The sequence below is a fragment of the Cervus canadensis genome, chromosome 8, assembly GCF_019320065.1.
Source record: "Cervus canadensis isolate Bull #8, Minnesota chromosome 8, ASM1932006v1, whole genome shotgun sequence".
In the NCBI taxonomy this organism is placed as follows: domain Eukaryota; kingdom Metazoa; phylum Chordata; class Mammalia; order Artiodactyla; family Cervidae; genus Cervus; species Cervus canadensis.
Genome location: NC_057393.1, coordinates 42,512,969 through 42,525,530, shown reverse-complemented (window position 1 = coordinate 42,525,530; position 12,562 = coordinate 42,512,969). Strand labels below are relative to the sequence as shown.

Genomic DNA, 12,562 nt, shown 5'->3' with positions numbered 1-12,562 from the left:
TTCCACTTTTTCTAAGTGTTTCACTAAATCACACCGAGATTAAAAAACTGACACCCTACCAACACAGTAATTTTTTTAACACATTATCACTCGACATATTTGAATTTTAGCAAGAATATAAAGAAAAATATGTGGAAATGAAAAATGTATGAACAGTTAATCAGAAACAAACCAAAATATATATACAAGTATACAATTGCATTTAAGAAAATTCAATAAATATCCATTAAAACTTTTGTATCACTGATACAAAGTATGAATTTGATTTTTTTAGTTCAACTTAGGTCATTTATTTGCCAAAAATTAAAAAAAAAATGTTAAAAGGCCAGTTTAACATTCTAGCTCTCAAAAATGAAAATGAAATCTTAATTGGTGCTGCACCCCTATTTAAGCTCACATACTCTATATATAACAATTTAAAGATGATTCTATTTTCAAAAGAAAAATTATACAAAATAACTACTTTCTGAAAAAAGGCAAAGTTGTCAATATTATTTTTAATAACAAAATAATATAGTTTCTCTAACATAAGCTTAGAGACAAATTAATTTCAATGAATACCAGTATATTCCTAAGAAATGAAAATTGGGGTTTCATTCCAATTCCCATGGTATATTGAATTATTATGATAATATATAATATAAACACAAGAAAAGCCTTTGATAATTCAGAACTGCAACATAAAATGAATTTAATTTTGGAAATTAAACTCAGGATTAAAGGATAATAAGCTTCTTCTTGGAACTTTTTCACTTTAGTCATCTGTTCTTTAATATGAAACTTCATATAAAAGATGACTCAGTCTTATACTGTGGGTTGCTTGAGAAGAGTTACAATATATTAACTGATAAATAGAGATGACCTCAATTTCCTTTTTTGTTCATGCAGATACTTGTTTCTCTCCTCTATAATAGAATATTGAATGAAACTCTAAAGTTCTGACTTAACCACATATGAAATTTGGCAGCAGAAATAGAAAAGAAGCCAGTCCAAAATCTTGTACTTCCATAAATTTGTAGGCCAATAAGACTGAGATAAAGGCAAAAAGTGTTCCCTGGGCAGCATTTCAGGAAAAGGTTGAAAAGACAATAAAACACTCTCAGGAGAAAAGAAAAGCATCCTACCTTTTTAAAAACTCCATATACTCGGTATGCTTGATAAGTCCTGTCCTCATCATTATCGTCTGAAAACATTGTCGATCAATGGCCCAGAGTTTCACATTTACAAGAGCTGGGGAAAAAGAGAAAACAAATAGGGAAAAATTAGAGAACTTCAACAGTGAACTATACTGTGTAAAAGTGATGAGTTATTCAAAGGAATGAAAGTGATTATCCTTCGTTTAAAGCTAATATCCTAATTCTATTCTATTTAGTTAAGAAGACAAGTTCTTACAGACAAAATGTAGCTCATAATTTAACACTAGTATTACTATCTATAAGGAAGGTTCCTGTCACTCTTAGGTTCTCAAGGGATGATAAGGTCTAAGTACACATTGGAAGTATTTAGTTATATACAAAAGAAATCACGTGAAGAGAGGTTCACAAGAAGTAACACTTGGTAATTAACCAGAATAGTGTTAATGACTCACATGATCATATTTTAATTGTAAAAAAGGTAGGTGTAAATTCAGGTTTAGGAGTTAATAGAATAGAAATAATAATTACAATTAAATTGTAACCTGTGCCCACAGTTACCATACAAAGCTGTATTAGATATGTTTGTTGAATTTTAATTTCTGTTCTCCCATACCACTGGCTTTGACAATAATTAAGTACAGAAACTCAATACCACTGGATAGATCACCATTTGACCTAATAAGCACACGACTAAAAGACAAATTTTAGAAAAAGACAGATGTTACAGTGTAAGAAAACAAAATATTAAGATAAAACTTTCTTTTAAAAGAAGAGTATGCGAAAAATGTTGATAATTGAATCTGTGTAATGAGTATTTAACAGGCATATTTTACTATGCTCTCTCTTTTTATGTATGTTTGCAAATTTTCATAATGGACTTCCCAGGTAGCGCTAATGGTAAAGAATCTGCCTGCCAATGCAGGAGATGCAAGAGATGTGGTTCGGTCCCTGGGTCAGAAGTTTCCCTGGAGTAGGAAACGTCAGCTTACTCCAGTATTCTTGCCTGGAGAATCCCAAGGACAGAGGAGCCTAGTGGGCTACAGTCCATAGGGTCTCAAAGAGTCAGACACCACTAAAGCTACTTAGCATCCATGCATACATTGTACCCACAGAGTATAGGGTAGATAAGGGAGGTTTGAGCAAGGCCAGTGAATGGGGCCAGGTTACAGTTCAATGAGGGAAATCCAGGTGGTGCAGTGGTAAAGAATCCACCTGCAATACAGGAGATTTGAGTTTGATCCCTGGGTCAGGAAGATATCCTGGAGAAAGGAATGGCTACCCACTTCAGTATTCTTGCCTGGAGAATGCTATGGACAGAGTCTGGCAGACTACAGTCCATGGGGTCACAAAGAGTCAAACTTAACTGAGCAACTGAGCACTCATAGTTTAATGAATCAAACATAGAAATACAGATGAAAGCAGTTCTCTTTTCTTCACAGTTCTCAGACCAAGCCCAGTGAATGCAATAGATCAAGATTTGGGGGTAAGGAAGTGGAGAAAATGTTGAAATAACTAGGCCGTGTATGTGCCCTGAAGGAAGATGCTAGAAGTGACACACAGAGGGAAAAGATGATAAAAGCATTATTGAGTAAATAGAGTAAACCTTTTTTTTTTAATTTTACCTAATTTTTCCTTGAACAATTATTTGAAGCTTAGAAAGAAAACATGACTTCTCCCTTAGCCAGTTCTTTATTGAAGAAAACAGATGTTTAGTTAAGTAGAAAAAGAATAAGGCAGCAAGGACTGGTGTGTACATGGCTCCATTCCAAATAGCCTTCAAAAATGAATCTTCATCAGAAAACAAAGCTCATCTCACAGGTATTCTCCAGTTACATTCTAGTTCCTTCGGTAGAATCCAGGCTCTTTCCCAGAACACCTGTTTACTTGAGATGAACCACAGAACTAGATGATACCACCACGAGGGACTGAGAAAATCTTGACAAGATTCATAAGAAGTAGAACTTTGAAAAACAACAGAAGTTGAACTAGGCCACAGGTAGACAAAGCGCAGTCAAGTGGGGAGAGCACATAAACAAGAACACCATTAGGAATGAGTTTGGGCTCTGGGAGTCCAGTCGGAGATACAAACAGACTGAAATGGCTGAGATTTCTACAGGGCTGCTACACAATTTGAGAGCAGGCTGAGGCAGGGTCCTGGAAGCCGGGCAGAAGAAGCAAGGATTAATTTGATGAACAACAGGAAGCTAGTAGAGATCTTAAAAAGATAGAACAAAAGAACCACAATTTTAAAGGACACACCATGGGGAAATTTAAAAAAGTAAAATGCTTACTAGAAAAAAAATAGTTTTTTCTACATTCACCATCATTTTTAACGTTCCCACGTATTTTGAGTATAGACACTCCTCCCTCCAAAGGACCAACAAGGATAACCAACAAATTGTGTTATTTTAAAAAACAGCAGCAATAAAAATAGCTTTACTATGATATGGGTTTTTTAAACACACCTCAAAGGCATGATTGGAAGCATAATGTTAGAATGAAATAAAGCATAGATGCATTTTAAGGCTTTACCCTACAGAAAGACTTCACAACGCAAACCCCTGGTAACAGTATGTAAAGGCTTCTATTATAATCTCTGAAACCCAAAGATAAGATCATGGCGATAGCTGAGAAAGACTCATCTAGAAGGAACACACTGGATTCAGAAACATCTTAGTCAGGCAGAATACAGACCATCACCAGTGTCATCAAATATGCACTTTATGTACAAACTGTGGGACAGAGCAGTAATATGATGAAAGCTCAGTGTGAGGAAAACTGTTCTGATCATACACTGCGTGCCCAGATTCAGACAAGGAGTAATGAGCATGAGACAGAGGCCACAGTAACTCAGGAATGAAGTGAGGAGGGTCTAAGTGAATAAGACAACAATGGGAGTAACAGCACAGCAGAAGCTTGGGGTGGGGGGTGGTGTGGGGTGGGGGGGATGTAGTGGTGTATGTGTGTGTACTAAATTACCTGCAGCATTACTAGTGTTAGTTCACACTTCCAAGTCCAATTTCCATCCGTGGTCTTTCCTGATCAGCAACCTTTTGTCCTATGAATTGCTATAGCTTTATCTGTGTCACTCAGGGCACTTCACACATGTTGCTAATATTGTCAATTATCTCTATGTCTATATTATGTTACCTCAAATAAGAATGTACAATATTCCCTCATAGAAAAGTCCCTATCTCGTTTCTTATAACCTCCCCCAACTCAAGAAACTTGCTTTTTATTTGATAACCACTGGGTATAATTGTTAATTAATGTAATTTATATACATGAAATTCACCTGCAAAAAATATATATATGCCTAGTCAGACTCTAAGATTACATTTAAATATATAAGATGAATTTATTAGATATCATGATTCATGTGTTGAGAAATGATCTCTAAAAATAAGTTCGCAGAATTCAGTATTTTTATCTTCTACTTCCATTTACATGGGCTCTAGAACTGTCTAAAACCATGTTCCAGATATTTCGTATGATAATGAATATGGCTTGAGGAAACTGTAAGTTGTTCCATGACCTTGGGCAAGATGCCAACATCTCTTTTATATGCAGCCAATATACATATTAGTGAGGTCAGCATATTATACAGGTGGGCAAGCATGACTAATAGTCACCTTGCTGTGTTGTCAGAAGCATGGTTATATTGGAGCTGTGATTAGTATCTTGTTTCTTAAACAGCCTGTTGGAGTGTAAGTCTGTTTCTTCCATAACTTGAAGAGAACGCTTTTTAAAAAATCCATTTACCTTTGACCTTAAGTGGTGTATTAATCTCTGTAGGAGATAAGCACTTCAGGAACAAAATTCCTGCGATTTTCACAATAACTGCTGTTGATGAACAAAGAAGTCAGAAGAGCATAAAGCAGAAAAAAAGGGCTGGCTGAAGGCATTTTCCTTTTCATTCAATTATGTATCTAAAATTCTCTACTGAAACATTCGTCATTTTTTTCTTCAGGTTGAGGCCACATTGAACTATATGGAAAAGATACAAGTTACCTTTACCCTGGGATCTCTTAAGTGCATGAGTATACCAAGAATACCTTCAACAGAGGTACAATTGGCCTCTGTTTAGGAGGCACCAAAATTATAGAAGAATGAAACATAAAACTGTGCTGGGCCATGAAACCACAAATCTGGTGTGGCTGAAATTCTCCTATCAAGGAATTCATCTGTTGCCAAACTCAAATTTTGGAAGAATTCTCAGAAAGCAAGTGTGGGTACAGAACACATGCCTCAAAGGTTTATTCTGCCCATATTTATTTCACACCAATCTAGTTGACATTGTTACTGTATATAAGGGACAGAAAATAGGCTGACGATTCCTGCCCTCAAGAAACTCGTGGTCTAGTGCAGAGGCCAACAAACTATTGTCCCTGCCAAATCTGGTCGATGATTAGTTGCTTTCCTCACTTAGGAAATTCCAAGAATGAAATTCCAAGGATTTTAGGAGCTCCATGCCAGAAAAGAGATGAAGACCAAATGCCGAATGTATATATTTCTTATTACAAATCACAATAGTACAGGAAGTTATCAGGTCTGGATGAGGTTCTGAGGATGAAGCCCTCATGATGTATTTAGTACCCTTATAGAAAAGGGTTGGAAAGACCGCCCTAGAAAAGGGCATGGCTGACAACTCCAGTATTCTGGCCTGGAGAATTCCACGAAGAGAGGAACCTGGAGGGCTGTAGTCAATGGAGTCACAACGAGTCGGACAGGACTAAGAGACTAACACTTTCACTTTCTCAGACGAGACTTATTTAGTAAACAGCCACTTCCCTAAGTTCCCAGACTATTTCCAGTCCTCTCCCCAGGACTCCAGAGTTCCCTTGACTCAGCCAATAAAGGGATGAACACTGAGTCCAGCATATCAATATTTGTATTCTCTTTACCTGCTTCCCCTGTGCCTAGGATAGCACAAAGTAGCACTCATCAAGTATTTTCTAAATTGAATTTTGTGTGTATGTCAAACATTTTGTCCAAATAAAATCTATTTCTGTACTTCCCTGGAAAAATTATTGTAGACCGTGATAATCTCCATCAGAAAAGAACCGGTTTTCAACTTGAGCTTTTCAAAGTGACATTTCCTGGCAGCAAAACACAAGTTGAGTTTTCTGACAAGGGTTTCCGAGTAATCTGTTCTTCCCCAAGTCTTAATGTTCTCCAGAGAACATTCTCAGATAATAGGTGGGTCTCATCTAAGTTTCTGCTGATCTAAACTTTGAATGAGCTAGAAGCTTTGGAGGGTTTAATGTGGGTGGAAGAACAAGAAAGATGTCCTTACTTTGCTCTATTTCACCTTCAACATTAAAAGAGCACCAGCTCATACCATAAGGTACTTTACTATATGCTCCAGAAATTCCAGAAACTTTATTTTTACACCCTACCCTACTCCCATTTTCTTGAAGCTTCAATCACTCAGATACTTAGTGCTACAGAATCAGCTTAGAAGAGACCTTGAGGGGGTCCATGAAGCCCACAACTGTTTCCCAATATCATTAAGGCATACATTTGCCTAAAGCCAATTCCAACTGCTGGAATGTTCTAAGACAAATGCTTCATAATTAGAACCGGCCGTTTGCTGTTTACAATGCATCTGGAAAGTGTTGATACCTCCACTGTGCAGACTGCCTCATTGTTAGTATAGGAGTTATATTCTAAACATTCTTGCCTTGAAAAGTTATCTCTTTAGTGATATATATTCTATAAAGATGGTGGATTATAAAATTGGACACTGCAGATAAGGATAATCATTACTATAAACTTAATAGTAGAAAAATCACTTATCAGTATTGTCATGATTTTCATATATTTGAAAGGATGTGGTACAGTGAGCAGTCCTTTAATGAAACCAAAAGAAATGAAATAGGTTTTTTTTTTCCCCCTCTAAATTCTGCTCAACTTTATACCTTGAACAATGCAACTGGTAAGGCCAAATGATAAACTTCTTGAATATACTACAACATTAACTAACATAATGATTTTAAAATGTATATTTACTTTCAAATCTTAGGGCTAAAAAATAAAGAAAAAATATAAAAAACAAACAAACAAACAAACAAAAAAGTTAAGGCTACTTAAAGGACCAAATGGATGATGATTTATTTTAGAACAGATATAAAAATATTAAGGAGTACTATTTTGGTAACATAATTCAGCATTTATTACATGATATAATAACTTCATGTCTTATATCTATCCTATATTAATCCTACGAAGTATTCTTGTCCCTTTTCTATCAATATGGAAACTGCATCTCAGAGAAGCTAAGTTATCGCCCAGGTCGCACATATAATAATTATAAGAGCCAGTTTCTTTCCGACTCCAAAGCCTGCTTTCTTTTCACTATCACATATTTCTGAAACTGGACTAAGAATTCCTGCGTTCCTCATCCTATTCTTCCGACCCACTTTATCACCCTGTGTGTGGGCGTGTTGGTTACTCAGTCCTCATCGCTAAATATCATAGGAGCAAAAAGAAATATAAATTTGACTTCAATAATGGAGGTGGGGAAGATTTCTTGAAATTAAAACCGAAATGGGCTGCATATTTTACCCAAGGTTTTAACATAAGGGAGCCTTCTTAAAAAGTATTTTGCATCTGAGGCAGGCTCCTCGTGACTAACTTCTACTGTACTTCTCCTGGCTTTCAACACCATGTCATGCCTAGCACAACCCCCTCCCTCACCTCCAGAATTACTAGTACTACCTTCTGTCTTTAGGTGGCCTCCTGTGAAAAAGCTCAAGAAGCACTGTGCTTCATTCTACAAGCTCCAACTTTTTATGCATAGTGAGTCCCAGTGGTGTCAAAAAGTCATCTTTGAAATTAAAACCATGTGAACCATCCTGAGTCCAGCTGACAGCAGCCATCAAGGGCAGCAGAGACAAATATACATGAGGCCAAGCGTGCCAGAGCAAATTCAGGTAATGCAGAACTCTAACCACATCTCCCTTCTTGTTGGCCAAAGCCCACAAACACTAAAAACTAAATGCTAATTAGTAACAGGGTCTGAGGATACAAAACCTGGCTGTGGAAGCAGGTGATTCCTTAGATGTCCCAGTCTTTCTCCTTGAAGTTCTTGTTTAGAAAATACAGTGTACTGTTGTAAATGTCTATTAAACCAAAGTGCAAAAAAAAACAAACCCAAAGTGCAATCATTTAGAAACCTGTAGATACTTATCTCTGTATAAAGCTTATAGTTGGGGTGGGGGCTGGTGGTTGGAGGGAGGGGTATAAAAATGAATAAACAAGCAAACCAATCAACCTCAGGTCATCTGAAATAACCCTGACATGAAGCACAGTGTCAAGTATATTAGGACAAACAGAAGGAAGAAAGGGAGAATGAGCCTCTAGGAAATAAGAGGCTTTCTGTGTAACTCAGATACAAATTAGGGAACAAGATTAAAAGGAGGAGCCAAAAGACCTCCAGAGAATAATAGTCATGAAGACAAAAGTACTGAGTTCTGTCTAAAGAAGAACAATAAAGATCACATCATCACTTTGTGAACTACTGACAAAGGACTGTTAAAGCGATAATCTACTCAAAGACAGTCTTGCAAGACTGATCTTCATAAAGTGCTATTCTAATCCTGTTATTCTGCCCACAAAATTGTCCATGGCTCCCTACTGCCAATAAATAAACCAAAACCTCTTCATCTTTGCATTTAATCCACAAAGTATCTTTCAAGCTTCATCTCTCACAATCCTTTATACAGACCTTTTATTTTGTCCCATAATTCTGCTGTCAAGTTTCCAAATCTACCCTTCCATTCTCTGCCTTCCAGTCTTTGCTCTAATTATTTTTCTCTAATCATAATTCTAGTAGTCTTTCAAGAATCAGTTTAAAGACCACTTTCTCCATGAAGACTTTCCAGTTCACCCCAGCTAGAATTTCTCTATTTTTCTACAAACTTCTGATTGTGTCTGCCATGTGGTTTTTATCACTGTGACTTGCATCATAGTTATTCATGGATCTGAATGATATATAAGTACTATACATGGTCCACCATGAGTAGTGTGACCCCTCACAGAATTCAACAAATGTTTTAGGGTAAATAAGTTACTAGATTACCAGGGGGAAAACTATCTGCAAATAAAAATGAAGAAACTGAGGATACTCACTCTGGATAAGAGAAAGGGAAAAACTCAGTAACTGTTCTAAAAGATTTGATGGGTTTATTAGCCTTTAAGTGAATTCAATAAAGTTGTTTATATGCAATAAAGCTGTTTATAGTGGCCATAAGGGCCAGCCTGAAACCAAAAGTTGGGAGACATTTATAACAAACATTCTCCAGACATTTATTGAGACCTTACTACTTGCCAAGAACTGTATTAGGCACTGGTGATACAAAGATAAACAAGATACAGACCTTGTTCTCAAGTACCTTCTTGCTGCTCAAAGTTAATTTTCTTTAATTTTCCTCTTTATTTATACATTCACTTGTTTATTATTCCATCTTATGATAATAGTCTTAATTATTCTACCTCAAGCAAAATTTGAATCAATCCACTCCAAAATGCTTCTGGTGAATTAAGAGGCAGTTCCTTTTGACTTGTCAAGAACAGAACTAAGCCAGTAATTAGAACTGACAGGGCTGAGGATCAGACTCAATGTAAAGACAAAGAGAACATAGCCATGGCTAACTTGTCCTAAGATATTGCTCATCACAGGAAATGCTCCAGTAGACCACCTGATAAAATAGGGGAGAAAGAAGCCCTCTATCAGGTGGGACATCGAATTGGATCACCTCAAAGGAGTAATTGCACTGCAAGATTTTATGGTCGATAACAGATCAATGCAGAGAGTAGAGAGTCAGAGCTACTGGGTTCGTCAAAAGGTTTGAAAAAACTTGAATGAATGAATGAATGAATACATAATTATAGTTACTTTGAAGTAACATACTCCTGTAAGGGGCATTGTACACAAGGATGATGGTTTAGAGACAGGTCTCATGCCAGACAGCCAAATGTCTAGAAAAAAGTGATGCCCTTTATTGATGTTAATGAAGGAAATGCTGTTTCAGGCAATTCTTTCTGCACAAATTGAAAAGCTCAGGAATAGAAAACTAGAGGCATGAAACAGCATGCTACAACATGTTAGTCAGTAATCTGGCCTGTGTGTCTTCTACACAGGGACTGTGTGGCCTTGGGCAAATAAGTTGAGCTTTCATCAGTATATTTTAGGAAACTGAGATAATAATGAATGCCTCATGAAATTCTTCTCAGGTATCAATGAAGTAGCTCATGATAGATATTCAACATAGTCCCTGTCACCTAGCACATTCTTCACTCAAAGATGTCCTTTAATGATGTTTCCATCTTTTAAACAGGCAGGAAACAAACACCAACTTGTAGGCTACAGACAATGAATTCTGAGTTTATAAGCATCTCCCTGGTCTTCATTTCTCTGGATGGCCCTTAATTCTATTATAAATGGGCCTCGTATAATTTAGCTGAACCCAAGTCTTGGAAAAACTCTAGAATTAAAAATAATCCAACAGATGGCATACAATCCTTTAGAAAAGTAAACAGAGGTGGGGTGGCCATTCCACCTTAATGAGATTTATTTTCAATAGACTCTGCAATACGTACAGAGTCCCTAAAACATATGTGAGTCCCCAAACATGACACATTTTGGACCTCAATCATAAACTTCAGTCTCTGGCAAGTTCCTGAGATGGTTTTGCTGGCAGCTTCTGTTATGGTGACACCATTTCCTGCAGGTTTGCACATTTTGAACAGTGTGCCCAATTCAAAAATATCATTACATGTTTGGTAAATGTCACTGCACATCTGTGCATAACAACAGATTTTGTCTAGAATCTCATTAAGGAAATGGATATTACATCTGTAAGTCCTTTTGTCGGTTGACTGGGCTGCATCCCTAAACACTGCACCAAGATGTTGAAAACGTATGTTTCCATATTTGCTGAAATTCAAACAAACATCTTTACAAAGTCATACTAATAACTTTTCCTTGCAAGTTGAATTATACAACTTCAACTCAGAAACATTATTAAAATTTTGTTTCCCAAAGGAAGGGTTTCCTTTTTCCTAGACAGTTCTTATATCATACTGTTTCTTTTTCGGCAAACGTGTCTATATGCCAGAAGGTATATATTTGGTGTACCCTTAATTAATCTTATTTCTCAAGGGGAAAAAAAATGAAGCACTGAGGTTAGATGTCTATTAACCCCCTGTTGTATCTCCCTGAGAAACTCCTTGTGATGTGTTTTAGAAGTTTCCATCTCTGCTGTGTACCCCTACATCACCTTAGTTCACTGCCACCTTAAGGCTAGACTATAATTTATGACCCCTTTCAAGTTCTCACATAAATATGAAAACCAATGCTTCTGTCTTGGCCCCATTAAGGAAGTATATGACCCAAGTGGTTAAAAGAAACTGCTGCAATACTACTTCACATTTATTTTCTAGGCACTGGTAGGCTTTGAAATAGAAATGTTGCTTTCTGGACCATCTCTTCTTTAGTAAATTATATGTAATTCTCTATGTTTGGCAGAAGTCTGGGGAAAAAAAATCATCAGGAAAGGGAGCTCTCTAGCCATCTCCTCTGCTGGCAGATGAAGTAGACAACATCAAGAAATGTCAAGTGAGCTCAGCTGTTTTACATTTTCAAAATTGTCTACTTTTGGCAAATTATGAGAATGCCATTTTCCTTCTTGTGATTTCACTTGTCTGGAAGACACGCAGTGTTGCAATGAAAACTGATCATTCAACAACAATTAGGAAAATGAGTTTTAATTGACCTGAAAGACAGAGGCTGGTTGTGCTAGGATACAAAATGGAAATAAAGTTTTGTTTTGTTTTGTTTTTACAGATGACAGAAACAGTATCTTCTGTATTTTAGAACAGGGTCACTGGTTTCTGCTGGAGGAAAAAAAAAAATCTAGAAAACAGGATTCTCTGCTTACACATATTAAATATATCCACTTTTCTTACACCAAGCATCATATTCACACAACAGCACCAATTGTGAAGACACAAAGGTGATATTCAGAAAGCAAACTAGACCTAATGATTTGCCTTTGGTCAGCATAGTTGTGTCGACTCTCTCAGCAAATAGCGGTGGACCGAACAGAGCTTGTCATTTGCTTACACCGTTGAAGGATGTATATTTGCTGAGGAGGCGGAGACTGGTGCAATTATATGTATCAGAGTTACTTCTTAACTCAGCCTGTTAAGGCTCATGGCTGAGGCGTCTAAGGATGTGTTATTGAGCCTGACCCAGTGGAGTCTTTTCCTTGGAGAATCACCATGCTGAGGAATTCAATCCCAGGGTCCCATCCCTTCCCATTCCTCACCCTCTTCCCCTACTTTCTGAGGAAATGACCAATCAAATTACATTTTTGCTTAAGCCAGACCCAGTCTGATCTCTACAGCCCCAGAAGGAGTCC

At 36.9% G+C, this 12,562-nt stretch overlaps 1 protein-coding gene across 2 annotated transcripts in view; it reads right to left on the bottom strand.

Annotated features, from left to right (window-relative positions):
• Positions 1–743: 743 nt before the first annotated feature.
• The window catches only part of LOC122446204 (cGMP-dependent protein kinase 1-like), an 849,064-nt gene continuing 837,245 nt past the window's right edge, over positions 744–12,562 (bottom strand). Inside the window, exon 4 of one of the 2 annotated variants that reach the window (XM_043476125.1) lies at positions 744–1,230. In XM_043476125.1, the coding sequence (XP_043332060.1) occupies positions 1,121–1,230 (110 nt within the window). In that variant the 3' untranslated portion in view covers positions 744–1,120. The remainder of the gene's footprint in view (positions 1,231–12,562) is intronic. The other variant, XM_043476128.1, reaches the window with a different exon arrangement.